The sequence below is a fragment of the Mandrillus leucophaeus genome, unplaced genomic scaffold, assembly GCF_000951045.1.
Source record: "Mandrillus leucophaeus isolate KB7577 unplaced genomic scaffold, Mleu.le_1.0 Scaffold395, whole genome shotgun sequence".
NCBI lineage: Eukaryota > Metazoa > Chordata > Mammalia > Primates > Cercopithecidae > Mandrillus > Mandrillus leucophaeus.
The window spans coordinates 2,576,495-2,600,311 of NW_012104198.1; the positions used below are offsets into that span (position 1 = coordinate 2,576,495).

At 46.4% G+C, this 23,817-nt stretch overlaps 2 protein-coding genes across 5 annotated transcripts in view; both read right to left on the reverse strand.

Moving 5' to 3' along the window:
• TBC1D25 (TBC1 domain family, member 25) overlaps nt 1–10,653 on the reverse strand; it is a 25,897-nt gene extending 15,244 nt beyond the window's left edge. The window contains exons 1-3 of the mRNA XM_011991419.1: nt 10,275–10,653; nt 8,759–8,868; nt 5,489–5,643 (exon numbers count right to left, since the gene is read on the reverse strand). Coding sequence (XP_011846809.1) covers nt 5,489–5,643; nt 8,759–8,868; nt 10,275–10,397 — 388 coding nt within the window. The 5' untranslated portion in view covers nt 10,398–10,653. The remainder of the gene's footprint in view (nt 1–5,488; nt 5,644–8,758; nt 8,869–10,274) is intronic.
• A 10,556-nt stretch (nt 10,654–21,209) lies between these two features.
• Nucleotides 21,210–23,817, reverse strand: part of EBP (emopamil binding protein (sterol isomerase)) — a 10,461-nt gene continuing 7,853 nt past the window's right edge. For all 4 annotated transcript variants that reach the window (XM_011991427.1, XM_011991426.1, XM_011991428.1 and 1 more), the window contains 3 exons: nt 22,890–22,926; nt 22,635–22,765; nt 21,210–21,690 (listed from right to left, as the gene is read on the reverse strand). In XM_011991427.1, coding sequence (XP_011846817.1) covers nt 21,467–21,690; nt 22,635–22,765; nt 22,890–22,926 — 392 coding nt within the window. In that variant the 3' untranslated portion in view covers nt 21,210–21,466. The remainder of the gene's footprint in view (nt 21,691–22,634; nt 22,766–22,889; nt 22,927–23,817) is intronic.

Sequence of the window (23,817 nt, forward strand, 5' to 3'; positions counted from 1 at the left end):
AAAAAAAAAAAAAAAAAAAAAAAGAATAGCTAAGACAAAGAACAGTGGGAGGATGGCAAAAGCTTATTAAAATTGACCACAAAACCACTGTCATAAAAATAACATGGTGTTAGCATAGCAGTAGACAAATAGAGCCTGTTGGTAGAATGCAATAGAAAGCCTAGAAATAAATCCAAGCATGTATATATGGGAACTGAATATGCAACAAATGTGGCATTTCGAATCACTGCAGAAAAGGTGATTATTTAATAAATGATGCTGGCAGGCCAGGCGCAGTGGCTCATGCCTGTACTCCCAGCACTTTGGGAGGCTGAAACAGGTGGATCACCTGAGGTCATGAGTTCGAGACCAATCTGGCCAACATGGCAAAACCTCATCTCTACTAAAAATATAAAAATTAGCCGGGCATGATGGCGGGCGCCTGTAATCCCAGCTATTTGGGAGGCTGAGGCAGGAGAATTGCTTGAACACAGGAGACAGAGGTTGCAGTGAGCTGAAATTGTGCAATTGCACTCCTGCCTGGGCAGTAAGAGTGAAACTTCATCTAAAAAAAAAATTAAATTAAAAAAATAAATGATGCTGGCATAATTGACTATCTTGATTTTTTTAAAGCCAGTTCTGCTTGTCACAATGCTGACAGAGAAAAATATTTATATGTAAAAGAGAAAACAATAAGCATAGAAGAAAATACAGAATATTTGTATAAGCTTATGGATGGGGAACATGTTCCAAAGTAAAAGGAGAAACTCAGCCAGGCGCAGTGGCTCACGCCTGTAATCCCACCACTTTGGGAGGCCCAGGCAGGTGAATCACTTGAGGTCAGGAGTTTGATACTAGCCTGACCAACATGGTGAAACCCCATCTCTACTAAAAATACAAAAGTAGCCAGGTGTAGTGGCACATGCCTGTAATCCCAGCTACTTGGGAGGCTGAGGCAGGAAAATAACTTGAACCCAGGAAGTAGAGGTTGCAGTGAGCTGAGATTGCACCATTGCACTCCAGCCTGGGCAATAAGAGCGAAACTCTGTCCCCACGCCTGCAATAAAAAGGAGAAACTCAGAAATCATAAAGAAAAAGATAGATATGTGTATAGGTGTGCAATCAAATGTTTAATTTTGATAGGACAAAACAGATCCATCCCATAAGCAAAGCCAAAAAACAAAAGATCAACTGGGAAAAACATTTGCAGTACATATGATAGAAAGGAGGCTGGTGGCTGGGTGCGGGGGCTCCCGCCTGTAATCCAAACACTTTGAGAGGCTGAGGTGGGTGGATCACTTGAGGTCAGAAGTTTGAGACCAGCCTGGCCAACATGGCAAAACCATGTCTCTACAAAAAATACAAAAATTAGCTGGGCATGGTGGTGCATGCCTGTAGTCCCAGCTACTTGAAAGGCTGAGGCAGGAGAGCTTGAGCTCAAGACTGCAGTGAGCCATATTTGTGTCACTGAATTCCAGCCTGGGTGACAAAGAGCGTCTCAAAAAAAAAAAAAAAAAGATTCATACTGGAAAGGTACAAATTGGTCAAAGGTCTAGGCTTTGTAATCTCCCAACTGTAGAGGTGACAGAAACTGGCTTTTTCCCAGAAAGAGGGACTAGGCCATCCAAACAGTCCCAACATGTCTGTTGCTTTCACAGCTGTGAAAATGATCACGAGAATGCCATTAATATGTCTAATGATCGCTCCATATATTGGACACTTACATATTAATGTGTAGAATACCACTTATGTTAAACACATACCATTTGTGTGTATAGACACACAAATATGAATATACTCACATACATGGATAAATGTGTGTGTAGGGAGTGTAAATAAGTAAAGGACATGCACGGTTATACATCAAACCGATTCCCTCAGGGCAAAAAGGGTAGGGTAGGGGACTGAGATTAGGCATAGTGTTCCCAGGAGACTTCACCCTTATTTAAAATGCTTTTATTTTTAATAAGAATGTATTTACTGGGTAAAGATTAGTTTCTCTTAAAAATATGACTCTAATCAAATTCCCATCAGGATTTTAATGGAATAATAAGCTAATTTATTAAATAAAAAGAACAGTAAGTAAACATGAATATTCAAGAAAAGTTTTTAAAAAGGAAACCATGAAAACATATCATAAAACTATAATGATTAAGGCTGGGTGTGGTGGCTCTTGCTTATAATCCCAGCACTTCGGGAGGCTGAGGCGGGCAGATTGCTTGAGCCCAGGAGTTCAAGACCAGCTTGGGCAACATGGCAAAACCTTGTTTCTACAAAAAATACAAACATTAGTTGGGCATGGTGGCATGTGTCTGCAGTCCCAGCTACTCAGGAGGCTGACGTGGGACGATTGCTTGAGCTTGGGAGGCGGAGGCTGCAGTGAGCTGAGATTGGGCCACTGCACTCCAGCAAGGATGACAGAGTGAGACCCTGTCTCAAAAACAAAAAACAAAACAAACAAACAAAAAACTATAATGATTAAAACAACATAGAATTGGTTTAGAATTTAATAAATAGATCAAAGTAAGAGAATCAGGAATTCAGAAACAGACCCATGTATGTGCAGGAATTTGGTAAATAAGACAGAGGGCTTCTTTTTTTTTCTTTTTTTTTTTTTGAGACGGAGTCTAGTTCTGTCACCCAGGCTGGAGTGCAATGGCACGAGCTCGGTTCACTGCAACCTCCGCCTCCCAGGCTCAAGCGATTCTCCTGCCTCAGCCTCCCTAGTAGCTGGGATTACAGGTGCCCACTACCACGCCCGGCTAATTTTTGTATTTTTAGTAGAGACAGAGTTTCACCATATTTGGCCAGACTGGTCTTGAACTCCTGACCTCAGGTGATCCACCTGCCTTGGCCTCCCAAAGTGCTGGGATTACAGGCGTGAGCCACAGCGATAACCTTTTAAAGATGTATTCCTGCCAGACTGCTGGGTGCCTTTCTGTCTCTCTGCTTTATTGGCATTCGTCCCAGTTCTCATGCACTTGGGGTTTTCTCCACATGTTTTGTAGCCATGCAGATTTGATTTTTTTCCTGAAATAGTGCTACTGTGTCTCTTTTACAGGTGAGGAAAACAAGGCCCAAGGAATTAAGTGACTGACATAAGCACATATGGCTACTCAGTGACAGAGGTTCTGGTGTGTCTGGCTACCTATCTTTTCCTATTTGGCTTCCTGCCCATCTCTGTCACTATCTTTCCCTCTGACTCTTGTTTCTCTCTCTCCTCTCTTTTTTACAAAGCTGCCAGTTTTAACAAGTCCAAAATATTGTAGAGTTAAATGGTTAAGAACAAGGACTCTGGAGCCAGTTCAGTCACTGCCTGGGTTCAAATCTTGCTCTTCAACTTACTGTCTGTATGGCTGGGATGAGTCCTGTCACCTCTCTGAGCCTCAGTTTCCTCATCTATAATATGGGGAAAATGATTGTCCCTATTCTATAGGATTATTTTGACAATTCAATGAAAAAATATTATGTGCACAGAATGGCCCTAAGTGTTCAATACACATTAGCTATTTATGTTATAACGACATCAATAAAGTGCCCAAATCATCCCAAATGGGCACGTGAGTTTCCTGAGGCTGGGAACCACATCTTCCACTCCACAACTATTTAAAACAATTTCAAACCTACAATAACATTAAAAGAATACCCTGAACACCCATACATACTTCATCTAGATCCTCTATTAACATTTTTTTTTGGGCCACATTTGCTTTATCTCACTCTCTCTGTATATAAACACATTATTTTTGCCAAGTTATTTGCAGACATCATGACATTTTATCCCTTCATACTTAACTGTGTTTTTCCCAAGAACAAGGATATTTTCCTTCAATAGATATGATACCAGTACCACACTGCTATGGTTTGAATGTGTCCTCCCAAATTCATGTGTTGCAATGTAATTACCAATGTGATCATATTAAGAGGTGGGGGCCTTTAAGAGGTGATTAAGTCATGAGGGTAGTGCTCTCATAGATGGGATTAGGACTCTTTTTCTTATTTTTTATTTTTATTTACTTTTTTGAGATAGAGTCTCGCTCTGTCGCCCAGGCTGGAGTGCAGTGGCATGATCTCGGCTCACTGCAAGCTCCGCCTCCCAGGTTCATGCCATTCTCCTGCCTCAGCCTCCCGAGTAGCTGGGACTACAGGTGCCCACCACCACATCTGGCTATTTTTTTTGTATTTTTAGTAAAGACAGGGTTTCACCGTGTTAGCCAGGGTGGTCTTGATCTGACCTCGTGATCTGCCTGCCTCGGCCTCCCAAAGTGCTGGGATTACAGGCGTGAGCCACCGCACTCGGCCTTTTTTTTTTTTTGAGATGAAGTCTTGCTCTGTCACCCAGGCTGGAGTGCAGTGGCAAGATCTTGGCTCACTGCAACCTCTGCTTTTGGGGTTCAAGCGATTCTCATGCCTCAGCTTCCCAAGTAGCTGGGATTATAGGCATGCGCCACTACACCCGGCTAATTTTTGTATTTTTTTTAGAAGAGATGGGGTGTCACCATGTTGGCTAGGATGGTCTCGAACTCGTGACTTCAGGTGATCTGCCTGCCTCAGCCTCTCAAAGTGCTGGGATTACAGGTGTGAGCCACCACGCCCAGCAGATTAGGGCTCTTATAAAGATGTTGAGGGTGTGGGTTCACTCTCTTCTGTTCTTCTGTCATGTGATGATGCAGCAAGAAAGCCCTCACCAGACACACAACCTGCCTGCACCTTCATCTTGGACTTCCCAGTCTCCAAAACTGTGAGAAATAAATTTCTCTTCTTTACAAATTCCTCAGTCTGCGGTATTCTCTTATAGTAGCACAAAACGACTAACACACACACCCAGGAAATTTAATACTGATACAATACAATTATCTAATGTATGCTCTGTAATCAAATTTTGAGACCATGTCCTAATTTATCTGTGTGCTCGCAGGGACCAGAATAGGCAAGAGTGGAGGAACAAAGATGAGAAGAGAAAAAGTGGCTGAGAGGTCAAGGGAACAAATGAATGAGTGAGCAAGAATACAAACAAATGAATACGGGTGCAGAATGAGTGAATGAATAAGCACAACTAGCATTATTATAATATGCATTGTTACATTTTGGTATTATAACTGAAATACATAATGCTAAAGCTATACCGTTATACTACATTATAAATCTGCATTATATATAATTATTACATACATGACTAGGTTATATGTTACAATAGTATAATACAATAGAATTATCATTATTAGAGATAATACTTTCTGAGCCTTCATTATGCAGTCATGCACCATTCCAGGCATTTTATGTGAATTTCCCCTCACAATGGTTCTAAGATACAAGGCCTCGCAATGGTTCTAAGATACAATTTTCTCTTTACAAGTGAAGAAATTGAGGCCTAGTGGTTGAGCCAGGATCTACAGCTAGGACACCTTGCTACCCATCCCACCATGAGGGAGTGTATTGTGAGGGGTGGCATCACCCTATGGGGTAAAGGGGTCCCAGAGCAGTGCTCCCGGGGGCACTGGGTACTCACTGTCCTCCGAGGGCCGAATATCTACACGCAATTGCAGGTAGGGTTTGGAGGCAGTGGCAAAGGCTGTGCTGAGGTCCCAGTCAGATAGGAGTGAGAGGTAAACTTCCTGTCCTAGCCGGTCCCGGCCCAGGTAGCTGATGCCAAAGTTCTTCTTCCTGGACAGGGGATATGAGGGAGCTCTCAGGGCCCCTGATGCCCTGGAGGCCTCAGGGACAGTTTCCAAAACAAGGAGGGTAATATAGAAGGTGTTGAAAACAACTTCCTACTATGTGCAAGGTACTGTGCCAAGGATTATGGGCAGCCTGAGATCAGGTCATTTATACCCACTTTGTTACACCAACACATACAAGCAGGTACATACCTGCTTGTATCTGGAGGTCACATTGGAAACTGGTAAAATGTTGGCCGGGTGCAGTGGCTCATGCCTATAATCTCCACACTTTGGGAGGCTGAGGTGGGCGGATCACCTGAGGTCAGGAGTTCGAGACTGGTCTGGCCAACATGGTGAAACCCCTTCTGCACTAAAAATACAAAAAATTAGCTGGGTGTGTGGCAGGTGCCTTTAATCCCAGCTACTCAGGAGGCTGAGGCAGGAGAATCACTTGAACCTGGGAGGTGGAGGTTGCAGTGAGCCAAGATTGTGGCATTGCACTCCAGCCTGGGTGACAGAGCAAGACTCCATCTCAAAAAAAAAAAAAAAAAACCAAAAAAAATTTGGTTCCCTCTGGGGTAGATGAGGAACAGAAGTGGGAAGAAAGCAGCCTTCTTACTACATAAAAAAAAAAAAAATAAAGCAATCTGTGTTTGTTATTTTTCACAACAAAAATGTTTATGTAAGAAACTCTAATAACAACTAAGAATTTATTATTCAGCTATACTTGTGCAACTATGTAGTTTGTTGCGTGATGCTCACCGTAACCATGGAAACATCCTAAATACCCAACAATTTTGTACTGTTTGAATTTCTTACCATGTGCATGTATTCCTCCAAAACCAGCACCACAACAAAATGACTATCACATCTGCCCCCAAAAACACCACTTTTCAGTTATCAGATTAGCAAATTTTGCAGTTATACAGTAACCAGTGTTTGTGAGGGTGTGAGGGAAACAGGCATTTATGTGGTGCTGATGAGATCATAAACTGATAAAACCTGTCTGGAGAGCATTTTGGAAACACCCATTAAAAGTTTAAAAAGCAGGCCAGGCACGGTGACTCACGCCTGTAATTCCAGCACTTTGGGAGGCCGAGGCGGGTGGATCACAAGGTCAGGAGATGGAGATGATCCTGCCCAACACGGTGAAACCCCATCTCTATTAAAAACACAAAAATTAGCCAGGCATGGTGGCGCTACTCAGGAGGCTGAGGCAGGAGAATCGCTTGAACCCAGGAGGTGGAGGTTGCAATGAGCTGAGATCGCACCACTGCACTCCAGCCTGGGCGACACAGTGAGACTCTGACTAAAAAAAAAAAAAAAAATTAAAATGCAAATACCCTTTTTCCTGACAATACCACTGCTAGGAATTTATCCCATGACTGGATGTTTCCAAATACATTACTCCCTCTTTATCTACAGGGGATATATTCCAAGACCCCCCAGTGGATGCCTGAAACTGCAGATAGTACCAAGACCTACATATACTATGTTTTTTTTTTTTCATATACATACATACCTATGAAAAAGTTTAATTGATAAATTAGGCACAGTAAGAGATGAACAATAATAGAACAATTATGACAATACAGATGCTTCTTGACTATGACAGGATTATGTACCAATAAACTCATCATAAGTTCATAAGTTGGAAATACTGTAAGTTGACAATGCATTTGGCTGGGCGCAGTGCCTCACCTGTAATCCCAGCACTTTGGGAGGCTGAGACGGGCAGATTGCTTGAGCTCAGGAGTTTGAGACTGCCCTAGGCAACATGGCGAAACCCTGTCTCTACTAAATATACAAAAATTGGCCGGGTGCAGAGGCTCATGCGCCTGTAATCCCAACACTTTGGGAGGCCGAGCTGGGCAGATCCCTTGAGGTCAGGAGTTCGAGACCAGTCTGACCAATATGATGAAAATTAGCTGAGTGTGGTGGCACACACCTGTAATCCCAGCTACTCGGGAGGCTGAGGCATGAGAATCCCTTGAACCTGGGAGGCAGAGGCTGCAGTAAGCCAAGATTGGGCACTGCACTCCAACCTGGGTGACAGAGTGAGACTCTGTCTCAAAAAAAAAAGAGAAGATCAAAAAACTATCCGGGGCTGGGAGTGGTGGCTCACACCTGTAATCCTAGCACTTTGGGAGGCCAAGGCGGACAGAAAACTTGAGGTCAGGTGTTCGAGACTAGCCTGACCAACATGGTGAAACCTTCTCTCTACTAAAAATACAAAAATTAGCCAGGCATGGTGGTGCGTGCCTGTAATCCCAGCTACTTGGGAGGCTGAGGCAGGATAATCACTTGAACCCAGGAAGTGGAGGTAGCAGTGAGCCGAGATTGTGCCATTGCACTGCAGTCCAGGGGATAAGAGCAAAACTTCGTCTAAAAAAAAAAAAGTTATCCCGGCATAGTGGTGCACGCCTATAGTCCCAGCTACTTGAGAGGCTGCGACAGGAGAATCACTTGAACCCGGGAGATGTCACTGCACTCCAGCCTGGGTGACAGTGAGACTCTGTCTCAAAAAAAAAAAGAAAAGAAAAAAAAAAGAAAAATGCATTTAACACACCTAACCTACCAAACATCACAGGTTAGCCTAGCCTTCGTTAAACGTGCTCAGAACACTCACATTAGCCTACAGTTGGGCAAACTCATCTAACACAGAGCCTACTTTATAATAGTGTTGAATATTTCACATAATTTATTGAACACTGTACTGAAAGTGAAAAGTAAAATGGCTTGCAGTACAGTCTCTACCAAATGCGTATCGCTTTTGCACCATTGTAAAGTTGAAAAATCCTAAGTCCAGTTATTGTAAGTTGGGGACTATCTGTAAACTGTAATAAAAGTAATGTGAATGTGGTCTCTCTCTCTCTCAAAATATCTTATTGTATGTAATATTTGCAGACTGAGGTTGACCATGGGTAACTGAAACTGCAGAAAGCAAAACCACAGATAAAAGTAGACTGCTGTACTCCAAGACATGCATACGTGGCTGTTCACTGTGGGATTATTTGTAGTAGTAAAATAAACACAAACCCTACCAAACAAACAAAGGCTAGATAACCACTGTAGAGGTGGGTGGCCCACTGGCCAGTCCCCAGCATCTTCCCACTCACCCACTCAAATCAAAGGCTCGGATGAGGATGTGCTGCAACACGTCGAGCGAGGTGATCTGGGGATCTACAGCAAAAGAGCGGAACTCTGGCGGTAAGAAGCTCTCACATTTCTGGGGAGAGAAGACATGGGGTAGGCCACCAGGGGCCTCATCACCATGCTGAAGAGTGAGGTGCAGAGTGGTAGAAGGCAAAGTCAGAGAGGTGCCAGGGGCCAGATCAAGGCAGGTGTTCTGGACCACAGGGTCCAGTGAGGGGGAGGCTACTGCAAGGGTTCAGGCCCCCAATCCTTCCTCTATATCCCTTCAACTGTGGTTGCCAAAATCACCATATCCAGTCTGGCTCCTGTTAAATCAGTCCTCTATGATGCTGTAACCAATCTAGCACATCTACCTACAACACTCTCCTGCTTAAATCTCTTCAATGGCAACCCTAGAGTCCCAACAAGCGGGCCTATGGGGCCCCAGCCAGCCTCTCACCAGGTTTTTTGAACTTTATACTCTGGTAGTACCAAACTGTTAGAAGTTACCTTGAAACCATCCTGACTCCAGGCCATTGATTGTGCTGATCCCCTGTCTGGAACATCCCTCCCACTTTCTTCACGTGGTTCACTCCCAGCTCAGGCATCTTTTTTTCTGAATGTCAAACTTCTACCTTAGAGCTTTATTACACTGAAGTGATGTGTGGACCCTCTTATCACTGCCAGTGCCACTGGTTGGTTGGAGCCACCATCATTGTTTACGGAACTATGGCAACAGCGTTCTTCCTCAGCATATACACCAAAGGCCCTTGGCGATCTGCCTCTGTCTTAGCACTCTGATTCACCTCCTACCACTCTTCCCCTCATTCTCTCCACTCCAGCAATCAGGAACCTACGGGAACATGCCAGGCCCATTCCCATCCTCTAGCCTTTGCCCTTGCTATTCCTTCTGCCTAGAATACTCTTCCCTTCTAATATGCACATGGCTAACTCCTTTTATTCGGGTCTCTGCTCCTTCAGTACCTCCTCTGGGGATTTCCCTGTACAACCTCGGCTAAAGTGACTCCCTGTTGCATAACCTTTTTCATTATTTGAGTATCCGAAGCATCTCATTTCTTTAGTTGTCTCCACCCACGAGCCTGTCAGTTCATCAAAGTGGGAACTTGCACATGAGTGCACTCTCCACACATACGGGTTGACTGACTCCAGAGCCAGCACCTTCTCATTCCTCAGAGCCCCACCCTCAACTACTGCGGCCCCTCCTCCAGCCCATAGCCCCTCCCCTTTGTCTATAAGCTCCACCCATTTATCCCATAGACCCCCGTCTCTCCATTTTCAGTCCCACGCCCCAAGGTACGTCGCTAACGCTCCCAGGCTCTCAGGCCCTCCCTCCCCCTCGCCACCATCACTTGGCCCTCAAGCTTCGCCGCTCAGGTTTTGTCCCAAATCTCAGGTCCCGCCCTCCATCCTACGACAGCCACCGCCTCCCCCTCCCCTGGGATGCCTCGGCGCCTGGGCCGACTCACCCGCCAGCCTCACCTTGACTCGGACCCGCACCACCTCTCGCTCCTCCTCCTCAGCGGCCGCCGCCGCCTGAGCTCCCACGCCGGGCGGGGGCGCTCCGGAGCCAGACAAATCCGAAGCCCCGGAGGCTGTGGCCATCCCGCCGCCGCCCGTCTCAGGGTGACGGTTGACCGTTGCCCCCCAACCCGGCGCACACTCTACTGTACTGACGCCCGCCGCCCCACCTCGTGCCGGGGCGCAGGCGCAGAGGGCTCTGCGCGACCCTACCCCCCCACCGTCCCTCCCACCTGGCCCTGCCTGGAGGTCGCCTCTGCGCCTGCGCCTAGATGCTGTTGCCAGGAGCCCCGCCCCCAAAAGTCGGGCATTTTGCTTTATTTCAGCGAGCGTGCGGACGCCTACTGAGGCCCCGCCTCCCCCAGCCCCGTGGTTTGGTTGTTTTGACAGCCTACTTCCGGATTCATAGAGGTGTTATACTGACACCTCGTTCGCCAAGAGAAGTGGGCGGGGAAAGGAAGGGGCTGCGTGATGACGTCAGGCCCCATACCCCGCCTCAAGTTGCCTCACGCCTCTGCTAACAGATGATGTCATCTATTTCAAATTGGCCCTCGCTTCGTATGAATCCACTGAACGGGAAAGAAATCCTTTTTTTTTTTTTTAAGGCAGGGTCTCGCTCTGTCACCTAGGCTGTAGTGCAATGGCGCGATCACAGCTCACTGCAGCCTCAAAGTGAGCTATGATCAAGCTATCCTCCTGCCTTAGCCTCCCGAGAGCTGGGACTACAGGAGCGCGCTACCACGCACAGCCAATTTTCGTGTATCTTGTAGAGAGAGGGTTTAGTCTTGTTGCCCAGGCTAGTCTCGAACTCCTGACCTCAGGTGATCCGCCCATCTTGACCTCCCAAAGTGTTGGGATTACAGGTGTGAGCCACAGCCCCTGGTTAAAGTGTTTTAAAAAATATACTCAGCAGGGTGCAGTGGCTCACGTCTCAGCACTTTGGGAGGCCGAGGCGGGCAGATCTCTTGAGCCCAGGAGTTCTAGACAGCGAGACTCTGTCTCTTAACAAAAAATTAAACAATTAGCTGGACGTGGTGGCGCACACCTGCAGTCCCAGCTACTCGGGAGGCTGAAGCAGCAGGATAGCTGAGCCCAGGAAGTCAAGGCTGCAGTGAGCCCTGCTCACACCACTGCCCTAACCTGCACCACAGGGCAAAGCCCTGTCTCAAACAAAAATTAATAATTTACATCCTGACTTAGTAAGGTCAGACAAAAAACAGGAAAATGGTTTACACATTGTGAAAATTCATAGAGATTTTGTACACTGATGATTTTTGTACTTCCTGTATGAATGTTATACTTCATTAAATAATTTACCCCCCAAAAAAACTTTTATGCTCTTTGGAGTTCTAGCTTTTGGTTTGCCTTTGTCTGAAACTTGACGAGATCATATTTTCCCAAGTGTATACAACTAGGAGGCAAACTTCCAGGTAATTCAACTCCAGGAAGGACACTAATGCTTCTAACTGAAACCCAGGAAGAAGTTAACAATCAAGACTTCAGAAGGCAGAAAGCGAGACAGACCCAGGGAGCTCAGAAGCATATCTCTAAAGCTCTGCCATTATTGAACCAGTTCAAAGGATCCCTGGTCTTTATGTCCCTTTTCCAAGTTTCACATTCTCAGATCTTGGAGAATCACTGAATCATTGGAAGAGCCCTCTGTCCAGCTTGGTCTAGAGATTTATTTGAAACCTGACTAAAATGTTGGTACTGACTGCCAGGGACCCATTGAAAGAGAAGTGGCCAGGCTCAACTACAAACCAACCAATGGAGCCCAAATGATACCATCTGTAAAAGATCAGCTTTCTGGGGTCCCAGAGCAGGGTGGATAACGGATCTGGAAGAGCAAATGGGGAATGCCCAGCAGAGCATGCAAAAGGCTTAGCAATGTGCTGAGCACATAGTTAGTGCTCAAAACAATGAATGCAAGAAGCCAATAATAAATGAAGAAAAAATTTTAAAAATAAACTGAGTCAGGCACAGTGGCTCACACTTGTAATCTCAGCATTTTGGGAGGCCGAGGTGGGAGGATTGCTCGAGCTGGGGAGTTCGAGACCAGCCTGGGCAACACAGGAAGACCCTGTCCCTACGAAATTAAAAAAAAAAAAAAAAAATTAGCTGGGCGTGGGTGCGTACCTGTGCTCCTAGTGTTCGGGAGGCTGAGGTGAGAGGATTGCTTGAGCCTGGGAGGTCCAAGCTGCAATGGAGCTGTGATCACACCACTACACTCCAGCCTGGGTGACAGAGTGAGACCCTGATTCAAAAAAAAAAAAAAAAAAGCCCACAACATGTTAAGGTTGGTCCTGCTCTTAAACAGTGTATGTCTACTAGATATTGGCTGAATTATTAAATATATCTTAGACTTTTCTGAGAAACTTTATGTATGGCAAAATGCAAAAAGGCAGTCTTCCCACTTAATGGCACAACATCCGTGCGGTCTGGACAAAATACAGGCTGCACTTACAAATGTTAATTTCCAACAAAGGAGTCTTGTAAGATACTAGCACTCCAACTATTGTGTCCGTGTCATATGGATGCAACCCTCAAGGTTAACTTTTTAGGCAAGTCTACAATTCTATTTTGGTGTCTTTTAAGATAACATGTTGCCTTGGTATTAATATTAGATAGATATCTCTACTTTTAGAAGGTATAAATAATGGGGATTTTCTCTGAAAGCCAGAAAAGGATTATTGGCATGTCTCTCTTGCCCCATGTGCTTAGAGTCAAAATCACCTATAGCACTGCTGGATTTTCTGATAGAGACAAGGAGTAAGAGTCTGCTTTTCATTTATCATAGGGTGGGATGTGCAAACCATTAGCCTGGAGTTTGGAATCGATCCTGAGGGCACTGGGGCAAAGGTTTAGACAGGGGTATGATGTGGTCAGATGCCTCGGTCTTGGTCCTGGGGAGAGCCTTGGATGGAAAGATACTGGAAGCAAGAATATCAAAAAGGAGGTCCTTCCCATAGTTCTGGGGAGAACTTTCTTTTTTGTTTATTCATTCTTCCATTCAACAAATACAAAGTGTATGCTAGGCAGTCTACATAAATTAATTCTTATAATCTGCATAAAAACCCTATGAGGTAGTATCTTAGTCCATTTTTCTATTGCTGTAACCAAATACCCAAGACTGGGTAATTTATAAAGAAATTTGGGACGCTGAGGTGGGAGGATTGCTTTGAGGCCTGTTCAAGACCAGCCTCGGCAACATAGCAAGACCCTGTCTCTACAAAAAATTTTAAAAATTAGCTGAGCGTGGCAGTATGCCTGTAGTCCTAGCTACTTAGGAGGCTGAGGCAGGAGGATTGCTTATGCCCAGAAGTTTGAGGCTGCAGTGAGCTGTGATCACACCACTACACTCCAGTCTGGGTGACAGAGTGAGACCCTGTCTCTAAAAACAACAACAACAACAAAAAAAAAAAAAAAAAAAAAGAAAGAAAGAAAGAAAAGAAATGAATTTCTTACAGTTCTGGAGGCTGGGAAGTCCATGGTCAAGGGGTCACATCTGGTGAGGCCCTTCTGCTGGTGGGGCCTCTCTGTGGAGTGGCGAGGCAGAGCAGGGCATCACATGGTGAGGGGGCTGACCTTGCTAGCTCAGATCTGTTTCTCCTCTTAGAAAACCACTAATGCCCCACCCTTATGACCTCATCTAATCTAATCCTAATTACCTCTCAAGGTCCCATCTCTCAAATACCGTAGTCGGATTTCCCACCTCCTTAATACTGTTAAAATAGAGATTTAGTTTCAACATGAGTTTTGGAGGGCAGAAACGTTCGAACCATAGCAGGTAGGTGTTATTATTCTAAGCATTCTACAGATTAGAGTACTGAAAGCCAGGAAGAAACAAGCTCAAGGTCAAAGTAGGTAGTGACACAGAGAGTAGGCAGTGCAATGGACGGAACTTGGGGCTATGCCTGTTGTGTCTGAGGAAGAGCAAGGAGGTCAGTATGCCTTTAAGTAGAGTGAATGATAGGTGAGTGACAGCAGACGAGGTGAGAATGGAGTGAGATCATGCAGGGCTTTGACCTTAACGGTAAGGCATTTCTCCAGAGCTATATACTGTAGGCCTAAGCAGAGCCAGGATTTGAAGTCCACAGGTCCTCTTTTTTTGAGACAGAGTTTTGTTCTTGTTGCCCAGGCTTGAGTGCAATGGTGTAATCTCGGCTCACTGCAACCTCTGCCTCCTGGGTTCAAGTGATTCTCCTGCTTCAGCCTCCCAAGTAGCTGGGATTACAGGTGCCTGGCACCACGCCTGGCTAATTTTTTTTGTATTTTTAGTGCAGATGGGGTTTCACCATGTTGGCTGGGCTGGTCTTGAACTCCTGACCTCAGGTGATCTGCTCGCCTCAGCCTCCCAAAGTATTGGGATTACAGGCGTGAGCCACTGCTGCCCAGCCTTACACAGGTCACCTGAAGCCAGTCTATAGGTATCTGTGGTTTTATTATTTATCATTTTCCATCTCTTCAAAACTTCTCAAGTGCCCAACTGTTTTATGACGGAGGGTCTATAAGGTAATGATAGACTGCAGGATGAGTGATGGTGGTCTGTAGAGTAAGTGAGGGGTATCTGTTGGGTGAATGATAGGAGGTCTGTGGGGAGAGTCACGGAGGATCTCTGGGGTGGATGGGAGTCTGGGTGCATGATAGGTGGACTATGAGGTAAGTCATGGGGATCTGAGGGGTGAATGATGGTATCTGTGGGTGAGTGATGGGGTGTATATGGTGGATGGTAGAGGATCATGAGTTGAGAGATGGGATGGTGGTGTGAGTGATAAGGGGTCTGTGGGATGAGAGATGGACTCTGTGGGTTGAGTGATGGGTTCTGCAAGGTGAGTTATGGGATGCTTATAGGGTTAGCAAAAGGGCATCTGTAGGATGAGTGGTGGGTCTGTGGGGTCAGTGATAGGGGTTGGTGGGGTGACTGACAAGGGGCTTCTGGGGTGAGTTGTGGGATCTTCAGAATGAAGATTTTGGGGGTGATGGGGCCTGTGGGGGTGAGTGATGGGGTCAAGGTCTGTGTGGTGAGTTATGGGGTTTCTGTGGGGTCAATAATGGACAATCTATGAAATGAATATGTGTTGGTAGGAAGAGTGATGGGTATCTTAGGAGTTGATGGGGTATGTGGGAGGAGTCATGGGGGTTCTGTGGAATTAGTGATGGGATGTCTGTGGGGCGGTTTAGCAGAAGCCAAGAGGCTGAGTGATGGAATGTGTGCGGTAGGAGTGTTGGGGGCTCTGCGAGGTGAGAGCTGTGGCATCTGTGGGGTGAGTGATAGGGAGTGTTATGAACTGAATGATGTCCTCCTACCGAAATTAGGTTTGAAGCCCTAATATCAGGGGGACCAGCCCCCAATATTTCAATGTAATATCACTATATCTGAAATAGAGCCTTTAAGGAGGTAATTAAGGTTAAATGAGGTTATAAGGGTTAGATTCAATAGAACTGGTGTCCTTATAAGAAGAGGGACACTGGGCATGAGTGCACAGAGAAAGGGCCACATGAGGACACAGCAAGAAGGTAGCCATCTGCAAGCCAAGGAGAGAAGCCCCACCAGACACCAACCCTGATGGCACCTTGCCCTTGGACTGTCCAGCCTCTCAAACTGTGAGAAAATAAGTTTGTTGTTTAAGCCACCTGGTCTTTTTGTTATAGCGTTTTGTTATGGAAGCCAGAGCCAACTAACACAGGGGAGGATTAGGGTCTGTGGGGTTAGCGATTGGGCCTCTGGAAGGTATGATCGGGGGACAATAAACTGAATAATAGGGATCTTTGGGGTAGTGACGGGGTCTGTAGGGTGATGGGGAGCCTGTAGAGTGAATGATGGGGTATTGAGTGGCGAGTGACAGGATTCTGTAGGATTAATGATGGGGGCTGTGGGGCGAGTCTGTAGGGGGAGTGAAGGAGGTCTTTGAGGAATGGAAGAATCTATAGACGACTGATGAGGATCTGTGGGGTGATGGGGGCATCTGTGGGGTGGAAGAATGACTGGGGGTCTGTAGGGGTGCTGATGTGCTAGCTTGTAAGGTGAGGGGGCTTTGTGGTGTGACAGATGGAGGGTCTGTGAGATGAGTGGGAGTCACCTGTGGGGTTAGTAATGGGGTGTCAGTGGGGTGAGAGATTAGAGCTCCGTGGAGTCAGTGATGAGTGAGTCAGTAGAGTGAGTGAAGTGATTAGGGGCCAATAAGCTGAATGATCCAGGGGTGGAGTCTGTTGGATGAGTAATGTGGCTCTGTGAGGTGAATGACATGAATATGCAGGGTTCACGATGGGGCCTGCGGGGTGAGTGATGGAGGATCTTTAGGGTTTGTGATGGGAAGTCTATAGGGTGGGTGTTGGTGGGGTCCATGTGGCAGCAATGCAGGGGGATCTGTGGGCTGAGTAATCAGGGCATGTGATGAGGGTCTATGGGGTGAGTGATGGAAGATCTGAGTTGGGGAGTGAGTGGAGTGAGCACAGAGCGATGTTACTGACTGAATTGTATCTCCCCAAAATTCATGCTGAAGCCCTAACCCCTAATACTTCAGAATGTGACTGTATTTGAAAATAGGGCCTTTCAAGAGGTGATTAAATTAAAATGAGGTTGGTGAGCATGGGTCCCAATCCAATCTGGCTGGTGTCCCTATAAGAAGAGATTAGGACACCGACATGCACAGGCAGAGGGAAGACTGTGAGGACACGGCGAGAAGGTGACCATCTACAAGCCAAGGAGAGAGGCCTCAGGGGACACTAAACTGGTTGACACCTTGAACTTGGATTTTCCGCCTCTAGAACTGTGAGGACATAAATTTCTGTTGTTTAAGCCACCAGGTCTATGGCATTTTGTTACAGCAGTCTTAGAAAACTGACACAGATTTTGGTCCTGGGAAGTGGAGTGCTGCTGTAACAAATACCTAAAAATGTGGAAGTAGCTTTGGAACTGGGTAATGGGTAGAGGCTGAAAGAGTTTTGAGGTACATGTTAGAAAAAGCCTGTTGCTGCTACGGTCTTAATATTTGTGTCCCTCCCACCTCCAATTCCTATGTTGAAACCTAATTCCCAGTGTAATGATATTAGGAGGTAGGGCCTTTTGGAGGTGATTAGGTCATTCCCTTATAAGGGATGAAGGGACCAGAGTTCTACCCTCCCACCATGTGAGGGTACAGAGGGAAGGGGCCATCTGTGAGGAGGCAGGCCCTCACTCGACACTGAATTTGCCAACACCTTGATTTTGGACTTCCCAGACCTCAGAACTGTGAGAAATAAATATCAGTTGCCCATAAGCTATGCAGTTTATGGTATTTTGTCAGAGCAGTCCAAACAACTAAGACAATTATCTTGAAGGCTACTGGTAGAAATATGGATGTTGAAGGTGCTTCTGGTGAGGCCTCAGAAGGGAATGAGGAATATGTTATTGGAAAATGGAGGGAAGGCAAAGAACTTGGTTAATTGTGTTCTAGTGTTTTGTGGAAGGTAGAACCTGTGGGAGGCGAACTTGGAAGATTTAGCTAAGGAGATTTCTAAGCAGCGTATTATGCGGCCTTTTCCTCTTTGCTGCTTCTAGTGGAATGCAAGAGGAGACAGAGAAATTGAAAAAGAAATTGTCAGGCAGAAGGGAACTCGAATGTGAAGATAAAAAAATTCTCAGCCTACCACCGCAAAAGCTGAGAATGTGTTCTGGTGAGAAGACAAAGGGTGTGGCTAAACAATCATGCCACAAAGAGATCATGGGTGTGACTCACTGACCTAATCAGCCATCTTGGCACAAGCCAGGAATAGAGATGGGTAATACCAGCAGGAACACGGCCAGCTGGGACTAAAGAGGACAGAGATGGGACAAAATGAAAGAAGACTGTAGGACTTCTGGGATTCAACAGGACACGACAACAGAGCTTTCTGGCTGTGAACATGCATTATACTTCAAGAAAAAGGGAGAATGATCCCAAAGGTGGAGCTGTCTCCTCCTCAGTTCCAGAGGGCAGAGAGGCCTCCTCTGTTTCAGTGGGCCAGGCTGCCATCCAGGGCTCCGGGAGAGACACCACCTCTCCAGTGAACCAGGAAAGTGGGGCCCCCAATCTGGTGGGCCCAGAGGACAGAACATAGAGCCAAACCGGATTATTCTCAAGCCTTAAAAATCTAATAGAATTTGCCCTATTCGGTTTCAAACTTATTTGGAACCTGCGATCCCTGTTTTTTCTCCTGTGACAGGGTCTCGCTCTATCGCGCAGGCTGGGGTGCACTGGTGAGATCAGGGCTCACTGCAGCCTCTACCTCCTGGGCTTAATCAATCTTCCCGCCTCAGCCTCCCAAGGAGCTGGGACTATAGGAGTGTACCACCATACCTGGCTAATTTTTTAGTTTTTTGTAGAGACGGGGTTTCACCATGTAGCCCAGGGTGGTCTCAAATACCTGGGCTCAAGTGACCCTCCCATCTCAGCCTCCCAAAATGCTGGGATTACATGCGTGAGTCACCATGCCTGGCCTGTGATCCCTTTCTTCTTTCTGATTTCTCCTTTTTGGAATGGAAATATCTATCTAGCTTATGCTTGTCCTACCACTGAATTTTGGAAGCAGATAATTTATCTGGTTTCACGGGTTCACAGCTAGAGAATTTTTGCATCAGGATGAATCATACCTCCAGTCTCATTTACACTTGATTTGGATGATATTTAGGTAAGACTTGGGACTTAAAGTTAATGCTAGACTCAGTTAAGTTTTCAGAGTGGCTTATGGCACAGTGACTTATGCCTATAATCCCAACACTTTGGGAGGCCGAGGTGGGCGGATCATCTGAGGCCAGGAGTTCAAGACCAGCCAGGTCAACATAGTGAAACTCTGTCTCTACTAAAAATACATAAATTAGCCAGGGGTGGTGGTGCATGCCTGTAATCCCAGCTACTTGGGAGGCTGAGGCAGGATAATCAGTTGAACACAGGAGGCAGTGGTTGCAGTGACCTGAGATCGTGCCTTTGCACTCCAGCCTGGGCCACAGAGCAAGACTCTGTCTCCAAAAAAACAGAAGAGAGTTTTGGGCTGCTGGGATGGGGGTGAATGTATTTTGCATGCAAGGACATGAATTCTGGGAGGCCAGAGAGAACAGAATGTTATAGACTGAACTGTGTCTTCCCCAAATTCGTATGTTAAAGCCCTAACCCCCAATACCACAGAATGTGACTATATTTGGAGATAGGGACTTTAAAGGGGTGGTTAAAACGGGGCTCATAGAGTGGGCCTAATCCAATACAAATGGTGCCCCCTGCCTTTTTCGAGACAGAGTCTCACTCTGTTGCCCAGACTGGAGTGCAGTAGTGCCATGATGTTGGCTCACTGCAACCTCCACTTCCTGGGTTCAAGTGATTCTCCTGCCTCAGCCTCCCAAGTAGCTGGGATTATAGGCATGTGCCACCATGCCAGGCTAATTTTTGTATTTTTAGTAGAGACGGGGTTTCACCATGTTGGCCAGGTTGGTCTCAAACTCCTGACCTCAGGTGATCCACTTGTGTCAGCCTCCCAAAGTGCTGGGATTATAGGCATGAGCCACTGTGCCTGACTGGTGCCCACCCCCTCCCGTCCCCCCCTTTTTTTTTTAAGACAGGGTCTCACCATGATCATGGCTCATTGCAGCCTACACCTCCCTAGCTCAGATGATTCTCCCATTGTGGCCTCATGATGCCCGGCTAATTTTTAAAAATTTTTTGTAGAGATGGGGTTTCACCATGTTGCCCAGGCTGGTCAAATGGTGTCCTCATAAAAGAAAATTTGGGCCAAGCATGGTAGTTCACACTTGTAGTCTCAGCTACTTGGGAGGCTGAGGTGGGAGGACCACTTGAGCCTAGGAGTTTGAGATCAGCTTGGGCAACATAGAGAGATGCCGTCTCTACAAAATATTGAAAAAAACTTGCCGGGCATAATCCTGGCATTTTGGGAGGCCAAGGCGGGTAGATCACCTGAGGTTGGGAGTTCGCAACCAGTCTGACCAACATGGAGAAACCCCATCTCTACTAAAAATACAAAATCAGCCGGGCATGGTGGCGTATGCCTGTAATCCCAGCTACCCAGGAGGCTGAGGCAGGAGAATCGCTTGAACTCAGGAGGCGGAGGTTGTGGAGCCAAGATCGTGCCATTGCACTCTAGCCTGGGCAACAAGAGCAAAACTCCGTCCCAAAAAAAAAAAAAAAAAAAAAAAAATTTAGGCATAATGGCATGTGCCTGTTGTCCCAGTTACTTGGAAGGTTGAGGTGGGAGGATTGCTTGAGCCCAGGTGTTCCAGACCAGCCTGGGCAACATAGTGAGACTCCGTTTCTATAAAAAAAAAAATAGCCGTGTTTGCTACTGCACACCTGTAGTCCCAGCTACTTAGGAGGCTGAGGCAGGAGGATCGCTGGAGCCTGGGAGGTAGAGGCTGCAGTGAACCATGATCACACCACTGCACTCCAGCCTGGCACAGAGTTAGGCTCTGTCTCAAAAAAAAATAAATAAATAAAATAAAAAAATAAATAAAGGAAATTTGGACACACAGAGACACCAGGGATGCTAGTTCATAGAGACCATGTGAGGACACAGTGAGAAGGTGGCCACCTGTAAGCTATGGACAGGGGCCTCAGGAGAAGTCAAACTTGCTGACACCTTGATCTTGGACTCCAGAACTATGAGAAAATAAATTTCTGTGGTTTAAGCCTAGTCTGTGGCATTTTGTTATGGTAGCTTGAGTTAAGACAAGGGGACTGTGGGGCCAGTGATAGGGTCTGTGTGGTGAGTTATGGGGTCTGGGAGGAGGGTCAGTGATAGGGGTTTGTGAGGTCAGAGATGGGAGGTCTATATGATGCTGATGGGGGTCTGGAATAAGTGAATGATGGTGGGATCTGTGGGGTCAGTCATAGGGCATCTCTGGGGTTAGTAATTAAGGATCTCTCAGTGTTAAGAGTCAAGATCTTTTATTTCCTGATTTTAAAAATTGTCACCATCATAGACCTCCTGGCTTCTCTTGTATCTGTGTCCTAATGGCTCCCAGTAGTGCCTTCAAACAGCCCCTTTATTCCCCTTCTTGTGCCCACCCATGAGCCTGAGTGTGAAAGATCAATTAACTTTGTCCCTCCAAACTGTGGGAGCAGGACTAGACTCTTCTGGCAGGCGGAGAGCTCCTCCTCGGCCAGTGTTCGAGCCCGGTCCACCACTCCTCAGTTCTTCTTGCTCTTGGCTTTTGTGGCCTTGGCATCCAGCATGCTCTGGGCATGAGTGAGGTGCTTCACAGCATCAAGCACAAGGACTCCAGGCAGTACCAGCCACAGGGCATTCATGAAGACAAAGTAAAACCAGAAGTAGAGAGGGTGGCCCAGCTCCCCGTGCTGGAATCCATCACGGTGCTCCGTCAGGAAGTAGAGCACATCCCCATAGATCTGGCCTGTGGGCGGCAGGAGGGGAAAGAGAAGCCCCAGTGAGGAAGGTAACAGTTTCCCCAATTCTCTATTCCAAGGCACTTTCCAAGTCATCATTCAAGGTCTCAGAGTTAAGTATTCTGAAATCATAGAGCTGAAAATCCGAGAAATCAAAAAAGTGAGATTCCAGACACCAGAGAGCTAAGAATTTCAGAACTCAGGAAAGCTCACACCTTGAGATTTAAGGAAGTTCAAAATCCTCAAATCCAAGACAGCTTAGGATTCTGGGACTAAAGATAACTCCTATCTCTAGAACTAAAGAAAACTAACAATTTAATAACACAAGATGACTGAGGCTGGGAACAGTGGCACACGCCTGTAATCCCAGTACTTAGGGAGGCCAAGCCAGGAGGATTGCTTGAGCTCAGGAGCTTGAGACCAGCCTGGGCAACATGGCGAAACCCCATCTCTACTAAAAATACAAAAATTAGCCAGGCACGGTGGCACATGCCTGTAGTCCCAGCTACTCAGGAGACTGAGGCAGGAAGATCGCTTGAGCCTGGGAGGTGGAAGTTGCAGTGAGCCCAGATCACACCATAGCACTCTGGTCTGGGTGACAGAGCCAGACCCTATTTTAAAAAAAGATGACTGAATCTTACATGAAGGGATCTCAGAGTCCTGATCCTGGAGGTTCCAGGGGCTTCTTACCACCCTGGGCCACCTCATGTAACCTTCACAAGAGACTCTGTGATGGAGAAGGAGGAAGAGGAAGAAAAATGAACCCTCCCCACCTAAGAGTACAGGCTCAGAGAAGGGCATGGCTGTTCCAGAGCCTCAGGAGGTTTGTCATTCAGTCTGACTCACCCCTGGAAGGGCACCATTGAGATCCCACCCACAGGGATGCGCCTGTGTCTGTGGATTCCCATCAACCCCTCTAGTGCCCAGTGCCCCTCTAGTGCCCTCTCCTTACCCACAGAGACCACAAGCTGTAGAACGAAGCGGAGAGGATGCTGGCGGAGAAAGGCGATCACCACCCACAGGCTGAGTGGTCCCCACAAGCAAGCTGTGATGGTTTCCATGCACACTGTGAAGTTGTCACCCCTGCAGGAGAAAGCATGAGGGGACACTGGCATCGGTGTGCTCTTCCTACAGGTTACCCCATTAGGGTAACTTACCACCCCACCAAAACCAATGCCAGTCTCCACTGACAGAGGCAAACACTTACAGGATGTATCGGCTGTCTCCCTTGGCATATTCTTTCCCTGAAGAAAAGAAGAGAGAGACATGAAGAATAAAGGCAGGGAAAGGAACACACATTTGTGACAGCTGGGGGTCCCTGCAAGAAGACAGACTTCATAACCTTCCCATGCGTCTGCTTCCTCTTCTGTGAAATGGGGTAACTGTTTGGATTCTAGTGGTTTATTTATCTAAAACAAGGTAATATGTGTAAAGCCTGACACAAAACAGTGTGGCTGTGATTGGTACTCAAGAAATGTGTGTGGCATAAAAGGAGGCAAGTGTAGATAATGGAGTGAGTGAAGTAGCCAATGAGAGAGAGAGAATGTAGGTGAACAGAGAAGTGAATAAAAGAGTGAGCAGAGAATCAGTAAGAAAAAGACTTCCAGGTGCGATGGCTCACGTCGGTAATCCCAACACTTTGGGAGGCTGAGGCGGGAAGATGGCTTGCATTAAGGAGTTCAAGACCAGTCTGAACAATATAGTGAGACCCCCATCTCTACAAAACATACAAAAATTAGCTGGACGTGGTGGCACGTGCCTACAGTCCCAGGCTGCAGTGGGAGGATGTCTTGAGCCCAGGAGGCTGAGGCTGCAGTGAGCTATGATAGCACCATGGTGCTCAGCCTGGACAACAGGGTGAGACCCTGTCTCAGAAAAAAAAAAAAAAAAAAGAAAGAAAAAGACCATCCAATATAAAAATAGGCAGAAGACTTGAATAGGTTCTTCACAAAGAGAATTTCTAAATGGCCAATAAGTATATGAAAGATGTTCAAACTTCCATTAGTCACTAAGGAAAAGCAAATTAAAACCATAATGAGATTGCACTCACATCTACTGGAATGATTGAAATTTAAGAAACATCTGACCAGCCAGGTGCAGTGGCTCATGCCTGTAATCTTTTTTTTTTTTTTTTT